This window comes from Diceros bicornis, chromosome 5, assembly GCF_020826845.1.
Source record: "Diceros bicornis minor isolate mBicDic1 chromosome 5, mDicBic1.mat.cur, whole genome shotgun sequence".
NCBI classification, from domain to species: Eukaryota; Metazoa; Chordata; class Mammalia; order Perissodactyla; family Rhinocerotidae; genus Diceros; species Diceros bicornis.
The window spans coordinates 45,075,002-45,094,163 of NC_080744.1; the positions used below are offsets into that span (position 1 = coordinate 45,075,002).

General features: G+C 40.6%; 1 protein-coding gene across 1 annotated transcript in view; it reads right to left on the minus strand.

The window, feature by feature from the left end:
- Nucleotides 1-19,162, minus strand: part of FBN1 (fibrillin 1) — a 227,559-nt gene that overhangs the window by 106,859 nt on the left and 101,538 nt on the right. Inside the window, exons 6-9 of the mRNA XM_058541525.1 lie at nucleotides 17,422-17,619; nucleotides 13,890-14,015; nucleotides 6,298-6,423; nucleotides 894-1,052 (exon numbers count right to left, since the gene is read on the minus strand). Of these exons, the coding sequence (XP_058397508.1) occupies nucleotides 894-1,052; nucleotides 6,298-6,423; nucleotides 13,890-14,015; nucleotides 17,422-17,619 (609 nt within the window). The remainder of the gene's footprint in view (nucleotides 1-893; nucleotides 1,053-6,297; nucleotides 6,424-13,889; nucleotides 14,016-17,421; nucleotides 17,620-19,162) is intronic.

The window sequence follows — 19,162 nt, forward strand, 5'->3', positions numbered from 1 at the left end:
GGAGTAGGGAGTAAGGACCTGAACTGGGGAGAAGTTTTAGGAAAAAAGAATATTTGAGTTCAGAAATATTCAGACTGGGTTCAAAGAAACCTTGATCATATAATTTAACTAGAAAATAAAGCTACTATAAATAGAACAAGAATTAGAAGACGAACTGGGATCAGATTTGGGGACTCAATGCTAAGTAATAAAATTTTATTTTCAAGAAATGGAGTGACTTGGACCACTGGATATTGCCTGAGTTCATCCCGGGAAATTTTTCTGGACATCTTTCTCTACCTTTTCCCCAGATGTAATCCTAAACTGGACTTCAGATGAGTTCTGCTTTGGGAGATGTGTGTGGCAGCTGTGGATTTCATGGAGACCAGTTAGGAAACTACCACAATAGTTCAGAAGAGAGAAAATGAGCTTTATGTGGAAATGAAAGGAATATGACTGATAAAAGAGATATTGTGAAGAAAAAAAAATCAACAGGACATGACAACAAGGAGGAGCAAAGTGTCAAATGTTAGGGAAGGAGGAAATGGAGTATCCAGAATAACTCATCCACAAGGCTGAGAGAGTTGAGTTTTATTCTTCTGAGCTTTTGAGGGCTACATGAGAGCCAAAAGGAATTTAGGAGAATAAGAGGAAACAAGTGCTTCCTGAAAGGGCTGCTATTCAGTGGTAACAGGCAAGCAAAGTAAGAAGCAGTACCTGAACACAGTATTATACGTATGGACCTCTGTATTTTCCCTACTCATTATCTGGGGAAATTTCCCTGATGTCATCTCTTATGTTCTGGAATCTTTTTCACTTATCTGGGTTTCCACTATATCTACATCATGCACACTGCCAGTGGGCTTGTGGGGGTTGAGTTGGGATACTCTGAAGATAACGGGAAGGGCTCTTACCTGTTGCTCTGATGGGACACATCTCAGGAGCGATGGTGGCCCCTGGAGACCAGCATCGGCCGAGGTCACAGCAGCACTGCATTTTGGTTATGGACTGCGGCAGCTGGTTAGAACAGCGCCCGTTTGCCAGAGCTGTGTAACAGTATCCTGGGCGAACATCTGGGAGAACCAAGAAACACACACACACATCACTGAGATCGAACTTATAACAACACTCTCCAGCTCCAGCACCTCCAGCTCCACACAGGGGCTCTGGCAGGATGAACAGACACTCCTGCCCCTGGAAGGGAAGCCTCATGCACTGCTCAGGAACAACACTTAGTCAGAAATCCCCTCATCTCACACCTTTCGCCCCTGCGAACTGGTGCACTTGGCCAAAGTCCCACATTCCACCCCCAAGGTGGGAAGGAACAATTACAACCATATGTGCCATAGGAAAAGAGAAACTAAGAAAATCACTGGCAGCGACAGTTAATTAGTTATAAAGCCATGTCTCCATACTGAAGGGAGACTGTGTTGTCCTTGGTTTCAAACTACTTAATCAGAGTCACTTTAGGCAAATATTGACATAAATTTATTTTAAAACAACATTAAGTCTGCACTATAGTCTACATTTCTAAAAGATCTTTCTTACTTTTCAGTCTGAAACTGTGAGTCAGACTTGTGAGATTTTTTTTAAAGGAGTGAGCCACTTTGTAGTCAGATCCAATGCTTGTTAATCAAGATCTCCTTTTGTCCTGGGGCCCTAAGAGATTTTATAAGGCACTAATTATTTACAAGTTCCAAATGTACACGATTCCAAGTTCTTAGTCCTACAGAATACAACAGTTCTTGAAATTTGTTCTTTTGGCAGAAAGGTATCTTCTCAAAGCAACACTGGAAGATCTATTTCTATATATCACTTTTATTGGGTTACATCATGTCTGACTGTCATGACAACACTGACACACTGAAGTACAACTCTGGGCTACCAAAAAAGAGCCTGTGACATTGTAGAAACCTAACTGCTTCATGGACCTCTGAGGTGGTACCATGAACTAGAAGAGCCAGGTAGCCAAACGCAGAACACCTTGATCTGCAGACAGATGTTGAGAATGTACCTCTCTTCAAATAAAATATATCTATGTACAGTCCCTATACAATCAAGTTGTGAAAATTAAACAATATTTTAAATATGCTTGTCATTTGGAGGAATATAAGTGTGAAATCCTTTTGTAAAGTGAACACTTTTTTTATAGTCAAAACTCCAAACCTATGTTTCCTGTAAGTCTAAATATTAAACACCCAAATCTGATCAAGTTGGGTCATACCTAAAATTGTTTTCATCTACATCATTCTTAAGAACACAAAGCCTTCAAATCTTGAGGGTTGCCATAAATTAAAAAAATGAAATAAAAAACAAAGCTAACTTAGAAACATTTAAATTATTAATATCAAGGGAAGAAGGCTACAACAAACCTAGACAAACCATAAAAGAAAATTATGGGTCAGCTTTAAAGGATACAAGATTATTTCTGAAAAGTACTTAAAACCACTGGCAAGTATAAATGTGCTTTCTAGAAATTTTTTGTGGTCCCAGTTCCTGAACCTCTGGTCAGACTAATAGTCTCCGCAAAGAGGCAGAAGGAGTTTTATTCCAGCCTGATCGAGGGTACACGGCTGGAGGAAAGAAGTGCAGACAAGGTATGCTCTGTGAAGCCACAAGCGGCACCTCCCCCGTGAAAAAGGGGGAGAAAGAGAATTTCCTACTTTCTGATTTTCATTGCCTTAAAGCCACTAATACTTTATATATTTAGGGATTAGTAAATATTTTGGGCATGGAAACCAAAGCCTGTTAAGAATGGGAAGAGATGTTCAAAACTGGCTTATATCCCAGCTTCAAATGAATTTGGTGGTCAAAACCCAGTGTAAACTCTTGACCAAAATTTGTATGTATAATTTTCAGTGCGGGCTATATCTTTCAGAGCAAAGTTGGGACCTACAGCTGCCAACAGCAAACTCTTAAAGGGCTAATGTCTACTATTTTGCAAAGTAACTGTGAACTACTTTACTGCCCAGTTGGCTGGCTTATATGTTAAAGCAATAGGTTAGAGACTCTTGATCAAAATGGTTAATGTTGGGGCTGAAAAACTTACCAGCCACATTTGGATTGCCAGCAGTCCCTGATTTACAAATGGCACCTGCACATACAATAATCATTTTGCTAATTTCTTTTTTTGTAAGAGAGCTTTTGTTCAAAATACACACATTTACACAACTTATAATTTTACAGAAAACCTGTGGGCTAATAAGTAAAGGAAGGGAAAAGTTGTGAAAACCAGGCACCATTTGGAGGCATTGACCCCTGGGCACACCAGCCTGAAGTTTTCCATGTCACCAGGTAGGAGCGCCAAAGGAAGTGGGAAGGAAACCATTCTGGTGCTGGATCACTTTGCATAGAGGGTAAGAGGTGGCTTTAGGATAATCTGGGATCTATGCGAGCCAAGGGAGAAGAATGTTAGGATCTGGAAGAGATAAAGGGAGGTAGGAGGAACCACAGACACATTCATCTATTTAAAAATTACCCTGGCCAAGAAATCTGGCAGAGAAGGAGGGGAAAACTTTCCTCCTTTCTTCTCTTCTGAATCACTTGGCCCTTGCTCTCAGGACCCAGAAATCACGTTATATCAAAACAAATACACTATGGACTAAATAGGTGTTTGCAGGTCATCCTAGCCTATCAACAGGCCCCTCCTAACCAATCACAACATTGTTGTGTCCAACCAGGAGCTAGGAGCTGTGAGGCCCAAACTAGGTTCAGGACATCTTTAGGACTCCTAGGAACTGATGAGACAGAACACACTAATATGAAAAGACACCCCTACACAAAGTATTATAAAGTACTACAGGAAGATCACAGAGAAACAAAATAAAATGACACTGCAAGAGCTTACAGGACAAAGGGAGCGCTGGGGCTGGGGAGTCTGGGAGTCTCAGAATAAGAGAACAGTTGGAATTTCCTGGTTAAAAGAGATGAATCAGGAAGATACTAGATCTCACTATCTACATATGGGGTTTCCTATTGGTTAGATTCACTAATTCCAAACAACCAACTTACTAACAATCCTTGGATTTCTTCTTAAGTTGGAGACTATATGTATTTCCTTGCCACTGGGCATAATTTTGGGGTCTCTGTGGTTTACCATAGCAGCAAATATCAGCATCAGGGAAGGCAGAAGTGTCACTTGGATCATTTTATGTAACAAGTTGCTAATTATGAGTATAGTAAAGTGCCAAGGAAGGAGAAACGGCGCTGCCTAGGGGTACGGCAAGCACAAGTTTACTGCATCCGCTGTTCATGTGGGAGGAAGCAATGGGAGGAGTCTGGACTGTGGACTCAGGCCCAAGTTGGAATCCCTACTCCCTCACTTATTAATGGGACCAAATTATTTATCTAAACTCTCTGAACCTCAGCTTCTTCTCATCTACAGTAATGTTTTAAATGTCAGTCAGATAATTTCCATAAAACACCTCATACCTAGGAGGTGACCCATGAATCTTAGTTCCTTCCTTTGTAAAAAGTTAGTATGGATATATTTGGTAAAAAGAAAAGAAGTTTAAAAATGTAAACTATTTGATAGGTAAATGTATTTTAATCATTTTAATGTCATTTGGGATTCTCTTGAGGGTTAAAAAAAAAATCTACCTATGATCTGGCCAGGAAAGAACTTCTGATCTACCTCTCTGCTAAGCATATCCACTGGAGGGCATGTGCCAATTGGGACAGTTTGGGGAGAAAAAGGAGCTACGTGAATTGCACTTGCCATTCTTTCACTGCAGTTCCAGTACCTATGGATAGATCGTGGAAAATCAGGCAATCTGGGCACTACCGTTGTTTCTAAGGAAAAGTCCAGATATGTTTCCTTCACTAGTTGTACTTATTCAAATGTCAACTGTAAGAGACCGTCCTCAGCTTTTATTATATGTGACTAAATAAAGAGGAATTCAGAATTTCAAGTGCAATTCCGTTTTGGTCTGAAATTCGTGGCCTGTGGTGAGGATGTGAAGCTGAGTGTCTTTGAAAACATGGGCCAGAAACAAACATCAAAAGATAGCATTCATTTTTCTCCAAGGCTTCCTAGCTTTGCCCTAATAATAAGGAATTACTCATTTTGGTACTCAACAAATACTTATCGTGTGCCCACAACATGCAAAGAATTGTGCTGAGAACCACCAGGGATATAAGGATAGCAGTTACTAGTCTTAAACAAGAGCTTACAACTTACTTAGGGAGATAAAAACACACAGACACAGACTTTCCCTATAAAGCCATTTATGAGAAGCATATCCTCAGGTAAGGGAGAAACGGTTTCAGGTAAGCTGATCTGGGACATCTTCAAAGACACAGAACCTGAGTAGAACTGTCAAACGGGCTTGAGCTGGGAAGCAAAGTAGCCTGTGTGGTACACCATGTATGATTAAAGGCACGAAGGAATAAACAGGCTATGAAGGGCCTGTTTGGGAGTGAGAAGCAGGGACTGTGCTGATGAGTTAGCAAGATTGGGAGAGGTCAGACAGTGAAGCTCCTTAACTATTAGGCTGTGCACTCTGGAACTTAAACTTTATTCTAGAATACTGGACTTTGAAGGAAGTCCTAGCAATTGTTAAATCCAGCAGTTGTCAAATCTATTTTTTTAAACAGAACCACTTATTTAATTGATATTTTACATGGAAGCCTAACACCCACACAGATAAAAGCAGAGTTGTCTGCAGTATGTGCATGGGTGGCGGGGGGTAGGCAGGAGCCCTTTCCACTCAGCCTCCCCCCTTTCACGGCCCTTCCAACCCCCGCTCCAACCCCAGCAGATCTGGAGGGCTTTGTGGCACCTAAAGGATCCATGTGACACAGACCGAAACCACTAATTTCCATGTCCTAATGGAAAACTACTAGAGGTTTTTCAGTAAAAGAGTTATTTAATCCAAGCACTATTTTAGGAAGATAAATCTGACAAGATGGTTTGCAGAGAAGCCAGGAATCAGGGAGATCAATTAAGAGATTATTGCAAAATTTCAGACCTAAATTAACATAGGTCCCAGGAAATGACTGAAGGAGGGGTAAAAAGAGAGAGGAGTCAAGGATGGCTTCAAGGTTTGACACTTGCATAACTGCAAAGTTAATTTATAGACTGAGGATATCCATAGGGTCTCCTGAATCATTCTTCTTTATGGGAGACAAAAATCTAAAAACAAGACCACAAATTGCCTCTGTTCTTTAGAAGAGTGCTCAACTGTTTAATAGATTTCCACAAATGTACATTTTACATCAAATGAGAAATTATATGTCCTCCTTAAGAAACTTGCTTAGAGAGATGTTCATTATGGAACTGATTTACAGAAACCACACACACTTGATAATTAAACTTACCTATGCATCTGGTACCGTCAGGGGAGGTGTAAAAACCAGGGGGACATTTGCAAAAGTAACTGCTGACTGTGTTTGTACATTCGCCCCCATCACAGATTCCAGGAATAGTGCTGCATTCATCAATATCTGGAACATAAATGAGAGTTTCAGTATTCCTAGAATACAGTTTAAAACCGTTTGTCATTACAAGGATTCAGATGTAACAAAACAGCGATCTTTCCAGAATAAAAGTGAATGTAAAATAGTCAATTCAAAGAATAAGTGCTTCTTCTTTCAACATAGGTTTCCCCAAGGAATTTACCAAATTCAGGAGATTAGAGAAAAATAAAAGAAACTTCTCCTTTAAAATCTAGAACTGTGTGCTGTTGTTTCACCAAGTAACTATAGCATGCTGATATTCCAAATGTCATTTTAAAATTTTCTTTTCCCTGTTCTCTCCATGTTTTGCATCGAGTTAAGCTCCCTTTCTATTGACCCTATATTCTGCATCAGTTGCTGCATTTCTTTTCCGTCTGATTTTCCACAAAGCAGATACTGAAATCCTACAGGAAGACCACGTGGTCTGAGTGCTGACCAAGACTTGGCCAACTCAGTGTTCTCAGGGGCACTCAAACTGCCATTATGATGGTTTTCTGTCAGGTTGGAGAGTGAATTGTGGTGGACACTGGGATGCTCCAGCCAGATGCCCCTCAAGGGAGGACTTGTCCCAGCACTGGGGGTTCTGTCAGCAGATAGTCTCTAGCTCTCAGCTCCTTCTGGGACTGGCTGAGCTGCAGAGAGCCACCTCACCCAAGGCCACACCCTTCCCAGGAGCCAACACTCAATGACTGATTGTGGAGGAGGGATAATGGTCTGGTCATCTCTCCCCTGTGGCAAGAGCTCTGAAAACTACTCCAATTCCCCAGGTGTCTGCAGGGTCAGCTGAGGCCATAGCTGGGGTCAGCCCTCAGGGCCTGAGGCCACTGGTCTCCTCCAAGGAAGCAGTGAAAGCCCTTTAGAACAAATCTGACCATTTCCTTCAAGGGGAGCTTTTCAAGAGCCATAATCAGACAATGACAGTTGTCAATAGATGTGGCACCAGTGAGGGAAGAGAAGAAACGGAGAACTTTCTGCTTAGGCTAAAAGTGAACTCAGTGCACAGGGTATTTGCACGGCCTCGTCTCTAAGACAAGTGGGGCTTTCTGCACAGATCTAGGGAGAGATGTAGTTTGACCCAAGTCTCCTAGAAGTATTGCAATGGCCAGACTAACACCGTTGGCACTCGGAAAACCTTAAAGTTTAACAATTAGAACACTTCTTCTCCAGTCTAAGTACTGCTCTTCACTTATAAAACAAAATAGAATTCAAAGTAGACCAGATTCAAGTGTCTTCTGACTCAAGTTCACCCTGCTAGTCAAAAAGGCAGCAGTGACACTGTTTACATGCAGTTTAACCGTTTTAAAAACAAAATCCCCATTCTTCTATGCTAGGCTAGAGCCTAAACCAAACAATATTTCACTGCTTATATTAGAGTCAATGCTAACATAAACAGCATTGTCATTGTGAAGTTGTGTAACAGTAAAGGTGCATATTCTATTCCGACAGATATAAATTTCCCTGGAGTCAGTGCAAGTCAGGCAGAGAAACAGCCAAGGACAGAGCCTGAGGTTCTAGAGTCGGCATAACATCTCAAGGCACATTTTAAGACAGTTCTTTAACATCGATCCCCCCATATATACCAGTCACATTCCTATTTAAGACCAACAGGAAGCCAAACAAGTATATCAAAAAGCCTAGAGGATTCAACAACCTCATTTAAGGATCGAGGAGGATATAACTTAACACAAAGGTATTAAGAAGAATGCATCTTTCCCAAAGTGTCCCTAAAAGTTAATGTCTGAGTCATATAATGTCCATCAAAGATCAAGTGAGAAGATATTGTCTACTAAAAGAAATATTTTTCTACCTGTTAGTATAAATGACTGTTACCATCCTTATTAAGGCCACTTAACATATATCAATATCCAAAGAGGTTATTTAAGTGACAGTATATATCATAAAAAGTTTTTGATAAAGTTTTTGAAAGTTTTAAAAAACAAAAGTAGGGGTCGGCCTGGTGCCGTAGCTGTTAAGTGCGCGCACTCCACTTCAGTGGCCCAGGGTTCGCAGGTTCGGATCCCAGGTGCACAGCTTGCACCATGCTGTGGTGGCGTCCCATATAAAACAGAGAAAGATGGGCACAGATGTTAGCCCAGGGCCAATCTTCCTCAGCAAAAAGAGGAGGAGGACTGGCATCGGATGTTAGCTCAGGGCTGATCTTCCTCACACACACACAAAAAAAACTAACTTTGACAGGATGAAGGAAACATCATCTTTCACATGCTGGCTAGGTTAGATTTGGACGCTTTACTGAAGATTATAACAATAATAATAAGAAGAGTTAAAATGTATTTAGTGCTAGGCATTGTCTAAATGCTTCACGTATGTCAACTCATCTAATCCTCACCACAGAGGTGTGATCGTAGGACCTGATTTCTATAATTCTGGTGCCCAGGAGGCCTTCAGAAAACTGGCAAGAGTAAAACTCAAAATAAGAGCAAAGAGGTTCATTGATAAAGTGATACTAAACCCAACTGTCCAACTGCCAGGGGCTGGGCAGGGGAAGGGGCAGGGTTTCCACTTAGGTGCACGCCCTCCAAGTCCACAGGTCAGCAAATACACCATAGTGCGCACCTCTGTGATGTGCACACAGATAAAGATAAAACTACCAGGCCACGTCGTTCAGTTTGAAGGAGCTTAAACGGCTCTGAATTCCCTTCACTGTCCTCTCCTCAGTGACGCACCCTTTTTCCTTCACGTGCGTGAGGCCTTTCTACTCTCCTGAACCGCTTGCTTCTCAGTCCCATTGCTTCATAGCGGTGGAAGCAAGAGCTCTGACTTCACGACCAGGCTGTGGCGGAAGTCCCTGATAGTAAAAGACTGGAGGAAAGTGTTTGAACTAGAATGAGTTACACTCTGAAACTCATTCATGCTAATTTATTATTTCTCCAGGCTCTTACCACTCTGTGTTTATCTCTTTTTAATACCATTTCAGGGATCCCAAGGAGGAGAGAATTCGAGAACAGCGGCTTTCTCAGAGTTTCTGTAAGTCAGTCTGTATCAAACGCCAGCCATAAAAGTAAATCAGTTTAAGGGACCTGGTGGGGAGTGCGGCTTGGCCCGCGAGAGCTAATTCTGTGCTCTGGACACTTCCCCGTGTCTTTGGGGCAGGAGGGAGAGGCAGAACTGCTGGGAAGTAGCTATTCCTTGGTAGCCATCCACTGGTGGTCTCACCGGCTTCTTGCTGTGAGCTTGAGAAGGGGCACAAATGGTAGGTCCCTTCCCTCCTGATCTGCCTCTGTCCTTTGTTCTTGTTCTTCCTTCTCATCCCTCCATCTCATCTGCTTTCCCTGAGCATTCTCCCCATCCCCTGGCCACTTCCCTACCCTGCTGCTCCTCTAGCAGGAGGGGAGGAAGGAGTGTGGGGGGCAGATAGGGTGGAGCTTGGTCCCAGTTCTGGGACTGGCATCACTGGGACACTCGACTATCCAGGAGCTCTGTTCAAGATCATAGACATCTCTCATGAGAAGGAAGCCAGTTAACCTGATCCTGACTGTCTAGATTACTAATAAGGTGAGAAAAAGAAATAAACTAAAAATTGGGGCAGCTGTTTAAAAGAAAATGTGACACTCATAATTATGAACGCTACCGAGCCTGTGAGATGAACTTTGCTTTATTATACACACGAAATCCAGTGTAAAATGTGTGACTAAAAAGTAAACAAGCTGATTCTTCAAGTCACATCAAAAAAAAACATCAGCCAAACTCTTTTATAGTCACACCATGTATGCCAGCTTGCGCGGTTTCTCATTCATGCAGCACCAGCTATCTGATTACAACTGGAAAATAATGAGAAATGTGAAGATGGGGCCTGGACTGCAGAACTGGAAAGAACCTCCAGATACCATCTTGTTCAACTTCCTCATTTGAAAGTCGAAGTAACTCAGAGCTGGTAACCAACTTGTCCAAGATCACACAGAGGATGAGGGACACTATCAGAACTTAGGGCCAGGTCTGTCTTATTCCTAGGGCTCTTATGCCTCTACCACAGAGATGTCATTCAGCAAGTGTATACAGGGCTGGCAACCTTGAACAGCGAGAGTCAAGGGCCTGAAACCAGCTGCAGAGGATGGAGCACCATTTGTGGCAATGGGCTAAGTAGCCCCAGGAATTCTCCTTGGTGCCTGAGAGGATAAGAGCCCCTAAGAGCAAGTAGCCATCAGATAAATATGTCATTATTTTAGAAAGGGGAAGTCCTAAGGTTTTGGGCTCACATATTAGGGAGTGCATGGACTTAAGAGCTACATTTTTAAAAATCCTTTGCATCATGCAATGCTATTATAATTTCTAAAGGCTGAGCTGGCGATAATCTAAATCCCAAAATATTAGTGGTTAATTAGGAATCCAAGGGACTCCTTCCAGAAATAAAACTTAATCCTTTAATTACATTTTTTATTTCTTAATTTCCTTCCACAGTAACCTATGCAAATATGGACTTGGTTTCCAAAAAGAAAAGGCTTGTGTGTTCTTTCAGTGTGCACACTCGAGTCATTGGAAAAATCAACAATGAAGGTGGGCATGAACTCTGTTTCCCTTCTTCTCAAATGGCAGCTATAAATCTCAATCTTTTTCATCTTAAATTTATGAAAATTTAATAATTGTTATTTAATCACTTCAGCTTGTTAATTTACACTTCAAATGTTCCTAAATTGTACGTGTTGATATAAAACTTGGTATATGACTTTTTTTTTTTAAGTTTTGGGAAAAGAGGGATATTTTAAGAAGTAAGGGAGAATTCTGCCAAAGGAAGATCTCACGAAAAGCTGCTTTCACCATCATTGAGGGAGTGAAGGTTAGCATCCTGTAAATTTGCTAAAACCAATTTTTTATTGAATTGCCTTTTAAAACATATTACTGTGGGCTTCCAGGTACCCAGATCCCGCCTCTCCAAGTCAAGAGGAAGATACATTTAAAAAGCCATTCAAAGTAATGGCAAAGGTGCCAGAACAATTTTCACAAGGGCACAGGATCCCACTGTGGCCTGACTATCTTCCTAGGGCACAGAGATAGTCTCTTCATCCTTTCAGTGTGTGGGCCAGATTTCCCAGAATTCCTTCTATCGAGCACCTGGAGATCATCCTATACCCAGAGTTATGCCACGCCCATCGTGAGGCACTGGAGCAGAAGAGCAAGAGAGTTAAAGGAGGGGACCCAGCTCACCAAGTGTTCTCAGAGGACTTGCTGATTACTTTCCTCCTGGAGTAAGACAGGGCAACAATGCCCAAACCAGCCTCCAGGCCAGAGTACATGTAGTACTAACAGGACGTTTTCTTCCAATATCAATTTTGCATAGAAAAATAAAAAGGAAGGGAAAAAAACCATCATCTGAATTTAATGTAACAGTAGATGGCAAAGGAGGAAAAAAAAAAGGTCTAGCCAAAAGTATTCTGTTTTTATCTTGCTACTGACTTCGATATGTAGCCGGAAAAAAAAAATGTGGAAAAGGATTAAGTAATTCTCAGACTGAATTTTTGGTCCATTGGATACACCACCATAATAGGTTTCTTAGCATTAATAAAAGGATTTTGAATCATTTTTCTTTCGGTCTGAGTATTAAATCTGTGCGTCTTCTGTCTAGTTCACAACCATAGAAGGTGATCAATCCTGACTGATGTTAACTGACTGGTCTGAGTGAAAGGCAAGGAATGCAGGAAAACAATTCTAGTCCAGGCTCGAAGATTTCATAATTCCAGAAAACAAAACGCAGACTGGACAAGTCATATTCACCATATTGCCCTAAATCTTAAAGCTGAATCTGTCTCTTAAAGTTTAAAATATTTGGCTGAGAAAGCCTAAAAACGTAAGACATACCCCTCTGTTGATGTGGATTTTGCATTCGATAAACTTTAAGAGCTTATTAATGTCATAAAAAGATATGTATGATAATACCTGAAAATCTATACCATAATATTTTAAATCTTTTTAAATGTTAGAAAACATAGTTGTTAAAGTAGAGGTAATGGCTTAAATCTAGGAAAGAAGACATTATAAAATGGTATAATAGGCGCTAGAGTGTGAATCAAAAAAAGCAAATTTGAGAATTATCTGAATGACCTCAGACAGTGCACTTAACATACCCAAGACACAGATCCTTAATTTATAACGTGAAAGGGTGGCACTAGGTAAGTCCTTTGCCTCTTTCAGTATCAAAACTCTCTGCTTCTAACTTAATCCACAATATAACTTCTAAAATACATTGGCCTATAGAGTCAACTTTACTGTTCTTTGAAACTTATAATGTTTTTAGGAAGCCCTACTTCTTTAGAAAGAACTTAAGTGTTTCTCATAGCTACCTCAACTGTTTATAGCATGTTCAAGAACATACCATAAATTCAACGATGATTAATAGCTTAAAAACAACCCTAACCCATAAAGATAATTCTATCAGAGTTAGATTATTCAGTTTCAGGGTAAGCAGATATTAAACTTCTTATAGGTAATTTACAAACTACACCTCAAATTTAAAGCTGTCTTTCACGTGCATGATATACCGTGGCTATCAACAAAGATTGATTCATGATCCAAGCCCAGACAAATGACCATTCCTCATCGCTGGGGTTTAGGAGTATACATACAGCAGCAACTGCTTTCAACCAAAGTGCACGCATCTAAATGAAACCTCATATCACACCACATAGAGTGAGCCAAGAATGAAGAAAAAAGTTTTCTCTGTTGAGCTTGATAAGAGATGTAGCCTTGAGAATTCTGTCACATTATTTTCAGACGTTACATATATAAGGTACATGCACTCACCAAAGAAAAGAGAGTTCAATGCTGCCTACTTATTTCCTGTATGTTTCCCTCTCATGAAAAAAGTAGCTATTACACTTGGAAGTCAAACTTCTTTTCAGCAAATACCAATAGTGGTGGATATGAACACATTCTCTGTACATATATTTTTAGAAACTCAATCTATAAACTAAATGCAAATATATAAATTTATCTCATATTTTTCTGTTTGATTAACATTAAAAGGTGTCCATTTGATAGGCAGAAAAGAAAATCCTAAACTTGTACTAGAAGCATAAATATAAGAGTTAATAGATTTCTCAGAAAAAAACCAAATATACATTTTAACTAGAAAAACATCAGGAGATATGTCATTCTGAATGATATGTAATGATCAAATTTAAATTCATGTCTCTAGAACTATGCAAAAACATGTGTCTTGAACATTTTAACCCAAATATTGGTTCAAAAATATTTCATGTTTTAATATTTAATTTGATTCAGATGGATCTCTTATTTTGGGTCTATAAAAGTGGAAAAAGCTGCAGGGTTTTTCTGGTTCAATAGCACAAAGGCATATTATTCCTGGTAAGAATATTATATTTACACATTCACAGGAATGACAAAGACAGAAGGATTTAGGAACAATTTGCAAAAAGGTTTGTCACTGATTTGGGTTTTGCCTGCCCCTCCACCCCTTAACTGCAAAGCACGATATTTCTTACCTTCACATTTTTGTGTCACTTCATTAAATTTGTGTCCAGCAGGGCATTTGCACTCAAAAGACCCAACAGTATTAATGCAATTTCCTCCTTGACAGAGCCCAGGGATGGCCTGGCATTCATCCACATCTGTCAGATTTTAGGAGAGAGCAAAAGATTCATATAAAATTCATTGCAGAAGAAAATGTGATAGTTTGTCCACAATTATGTTACCATATTTATATCAATGAGCTATTTGTCCATCACAATATTTGGAATATGATGAGAGAAACTATTTCTCACCATTATGTTATATAAAATAGATTATTTGAGTAACATAACTTGGTCAATAACGTTCTATTAGAAGTCACAAGTATTCTTTATTGTCCCACCTTGCATCATCTCTCATGTAGAGGAGAATATTTGTACTAACTTTTGTGGGTTTTATTATGCATGCTGCGAAGTAAGAGGATACAATGATAAACAGTTGACAGTAATAACTAAAGTTATTCAAGAAATCCTTAGAATCAAAATGCAACACATTTCTATAATAAAACCGTCTTTAAGAGTTGTATCGAGTGATTGAGTTAAAACAGAATTTACTTAAATAAGATCACTCAGACTACACAAGACAGCTAATGTTTTTATACAAATGAAATGGAAAATGTTCACCTTACATTCTGGAGAATTGTCTTGCACAGTAAAAATTAACAAGCCAGAAAATTAGGCTGAGAAGTGAGAGACATCCCCAGATGAATGTGCAGACTCACCTTGCTGGCAGGACAGCTGCCAGAGGGAACTATTTTAAAGGTAAGTCAGATCATGTCCCTCCTCAGCTTAAGACTCAAGTCCATGCTAAATCCCAGAAGAGTCTACCTGACCCCTCTACTCTCCGACCTCCTCTCCTAATCGCTCCCTCTCTCACTACTCTCCATCCACACTGGCTTCCTTGCCATTCCTCAAACACACCAAGGATGTACTCGCCTCAGGGCTTTGTAGCAGTGGCCCCTCTGCCTGGACTATTCTTCCTCCATAGAGCTGCATGGTTCATGCTGTCCCATCCATCACGTCTCTGCTCCACTGTAGCAGTGGACTCTTCCCATGACAGTCCAATAGCAACACCCCGCCCACCCCCACGCCCCCCCATCATTGACCGCCCTTCTTACTTACTCTGCTCATTTTTTCCCCACAGGACGAATCACCAACTGACCTAATAAATATCTGTTTGCTTTGTTTTGTTTTATAAATCGACTGTCTCCAATATAAGTGTCCAAAGAGAAGGTTCTTTGCCCATTTTGTTCACTGCTGAATCCTTAGCACCTAAAGAATAACTGTGGTCCTAAGGGAAATCCCAAATACTAGCCTTCTAGGAACAAAAGTAATAATTCCAGGCTCATTGCAAAGATCGTAAAACTACACGTACATTCTCTCCATCTCTTCAACCATAACACACAAAAACGTCTGGTTTAATAAGAACCCCCAGCGAGGCAGTCTAACTTTTCTTCCCCCACTTTGGGTACTTTTTTAGAAATTTGGAAGCCTGGTGTACACTTTAGTTTTACTCTTCATTGTGTGACGCATGAGAGCAACTGTCAATTGTAAGATCTCTAATAATCTGTGTTCTTGAGAGAAGCTGCCACGCAGGAAAAGGGGTACTAAAGGAACAACAATTTATTTTGGTATAAAAGTGTCATTTACTGTTTTCAATGGAATGTCCTGGCCCACAAATGAATGACTAATATGTGAAGTATAATTAGATTATGTTTTATAGCTGATCTCTATTTGTCTTAGACTAGAATTTTCCATTCTCTTGATACATTGAATATGTTTATTAAAATGTTATTTGAAATTAAAATTGGACATATAAGCAAAACTAGATAGTCTTGTTGATCATGATTTTTGGCCAAGAGGAAATATATATGAGGGCACTTCTCTGCTGGCCATACATTTCAAGGCTGCAGACAGAATAAGCGCCGTTATGAACTCATTTGCCCACAGCCCCTCTCATCTGGCCCAAGGTCTAAAAACACCAGCAAGGAGACAGAGCCCCAAGCTGATAGCAGAATCTCTCCAAAGAAAACAGCCCAACATGAAGAATTTCATTCTCAAAGTGGCAATATAACTGTCATTTTGATTCCGTGAGTTTTCACAAATTTTATTACAAAAAAAACTTTTGTTTTCTTGAATGTTGAAGAGCAGAGTCAGGAGGGTACACAAAGAAAAAGCTGGAAAATTCCAGATTGTATGAAATGAATAGCAAAGCTAAAGAGAAGCAGCTCTTCCCTCTCCTTCTTCATTCTCTTTCCCCCAGTTCTCGTAGCACCTCAACTTCTGACGAGCACTCACGGACAGGCAGCTGGGCACCGTCACTGTCAACGAGTTTATGGGTGTTAGCTGACTTCAGAACACCAAGACCAAGAATTTCTTCAAAACCCACTGGGACTTGCTAAGGACGAGAAAAATAAGAAGGCACCAAAGAAAAGGGGAACTAAACTCACTCTTTATTTTATAAAATCGTACAATCTACCCCTTTGTAATTCTAGGGTTTCAAAGTGACATCTTGCTGCTTCTGATACTCAGAAGGATACACTCAAGGGCATACAAAGGAAATGTATGTTGTACATAGAAGCCAGGGGCCAGGACCAACAGTGTTTACCAGAAGTGAAATGTATTCAAGTATAATTTAATGGAGATCCACAGAACTATGTGATTAAGCTCAAGTTCTGTTTTACTGCATATTATCTTTAGAACGAACATATAGAACAAAACCAAACTAGTGTCTATTTGCCTCAGAAAAGCATACCCTGAATTTTCTGAAAATATTGCCGCTTGCTAAAAAAACACTGAAGATGTCGAAAGGAAACAGATACAGCCTGGGAGTTTTCAATCCCATCAGTTTAGTGTGGAACTGCCTCTGTTCACTTCCTCCTGTTTCCTGCCAGACATCCAGACAATAAAAGAATTTGTACAGCTGGAAGAACAGGAGTAAAAGCCAAAAACAGGGTAAGGGCTTCTATGGGAGGCAGGAGAAGCAAGCAGGAGACATCTGGGGATATTTAAAACTATGAAACAAATCCTAATTTATTTCTGTCTTGTAAAAAAAAAAAAAAAAAGCATCTTGCAGCATGTAAAATGGAGAGAGGAACAATTTTCCTTCAGGTCAACTAAGTACAACCCACGAGACAGAGGAACTCCAACAATTTCAAACGAAGGAAAAAAAATTAAGAAAAACAAATTACCTTGTTCACAAATTTTGCTTTGTGTTTACACACAGCATTACTATGATGCGCAGCATTGCTGTAAACAGAATCATACCACCCCATGGAAACACCTCTGAGGTCAGAAGGGGGACCTGCTGGCAAGGAAAAATCCAAGGAGACCAGCTGCTCTCTCGTGAGCCACGCTCCTAATGCCTAAGTTGGATATCATGCCGTCAGCGAAATCGTGCAGTTATGTCTCTGACACTGCTTTTCCATTCTCTCCAACTTCATTGGAGAATGGCTCTCCAGAGCAAATAAGATGAATCCATTAATAATTCCATCGGCCGGTGGTTTACCTTGACAAGCTCCTGTGCGGATATTTGGAATGAAGCCTCGGCGACAGGGGTGGGGCTGGGCTGGGCACATCTCACAGGGGTGGCCCCAGGCTCGGCCGACTGTGGCACAGCAGAGCGTTTTTGTACAGACAATCCCGCTGAGCTGTCCCTGGCACATCTGGTTGCTGACCACAGTAAAACACGGGCCTGTCCTGTAATCTGAAAATAAAGAAGGAGAATTCCATGAAAGTTGGGAAAAGCAGGAACCATCACATGGAGGAACAGCTGTGCCCATCTTGCTTGACTCCATTGGGAAACTGTCTTCAGGGATAGAACCACACGTCACTGACCCTGTGTGAAGCCTTGGGCAGACCATTCTACCTCTGAACCCCATTTTCCTCATCTATAAACAATAATAAAACACCAGATAAAACTACCAGTTTCTATCCACTTTGAAGACGCTGTTGTGAGGATCAGATGAGCTAATGGAAAATAGGTTACAAGTGTGATGTGTTATATAAATATAACAATATTATTACACATTCATTCACTCAATAAAATGTGTCAGTGCCTACTATGAATCAGCCCCTATGCTTGCTATAGATGCTTCAGTGATTAAAAGAGACCACATTCCTGCCCTCACAGAGCTTACAGTCTATTATTATTTAGGTAGTAGAAACCAAAGAATTTCAAAACTTGCAATGAGGCAAGTCATGGTACTTTCTTCTCAGGAGTTTCTTGAACAAAAGAAATGGTTATCTGTTTCTTTTGGATTGTGTCCACCTTACTTCAAATACAAAAAACAAGCTAAGAAATAAAAAAATTAAGAATTTAAAAAAATGTTAGCAATGCAAAAGACATTAAGTATTTAACATAAAGAGTGAAGACATTAATCTGAAGTCATTATAACCCTTGGGCAAAAGGGTCACCTTAAAACAAACAGGGATAAGCTAAGATCACAGAAGAATTTCCAAGTAGTCTCACCAGATACAAAAGTTGCCTACATCATTTTTTTTTTTTTTGCTAAAGGGAGAGAGTCCATCTGGATTCAGCAGCCAATAAACAAGAAAGATTAAGACGTAGTGAGCACAGAGGAGCAAGACCAGGCTGCCCTCAGCCTCCTTGTAAGAGAAATCGGGCCCTTAATACCCCCTTTCTGTCCAACAGTGGCCTTGACAGATAAGGGAGGCTGGGCTATGGCAAGACGCATGGGCTGCCATCCACTACCCAACACTGCATGCTTCCTCATGTCATTTTTCAGAAGTGTACAGAGTGTTTCCTGTGAGTCTAGGGATGGACTAAATGACCCCAGTAAGTCCCCTTTGCCACTGAATTCTACAGTTTTATGAAAATCACTAATGATATTCAGTGCTGATGAAACCACTGGGTTATGTTTTCATTTTTATTTTCTTCTTTCTTTCTCTAAGCAGCTCATGGGACACAGATATGCAATTCACTAAGGACAACTCTTTATTATAGTACCAGCAAGAGTGAACAGGCTGGACCCTGACAACATTTGGGCCAAAGCTGAATCTTACCTGCTAGTGTCCCTCTATCCTGTGTATTCTCTCCTGCTTTCTCTCTGTTGCATCCTCACCCAAGGCCTCCCTTGCAGTTACGCCCCCATGTGTTCCCTTGCAGTTACGACCCCATGTGTTCCCCATCGCTATATGCTCTTCCTCACTCTCCCTTCTCTCTTGCTGGAATGAGGCACCTTTGGTTAATGGCACTGCCCTAATGCCCATGCTGGAAGATGAGCCTT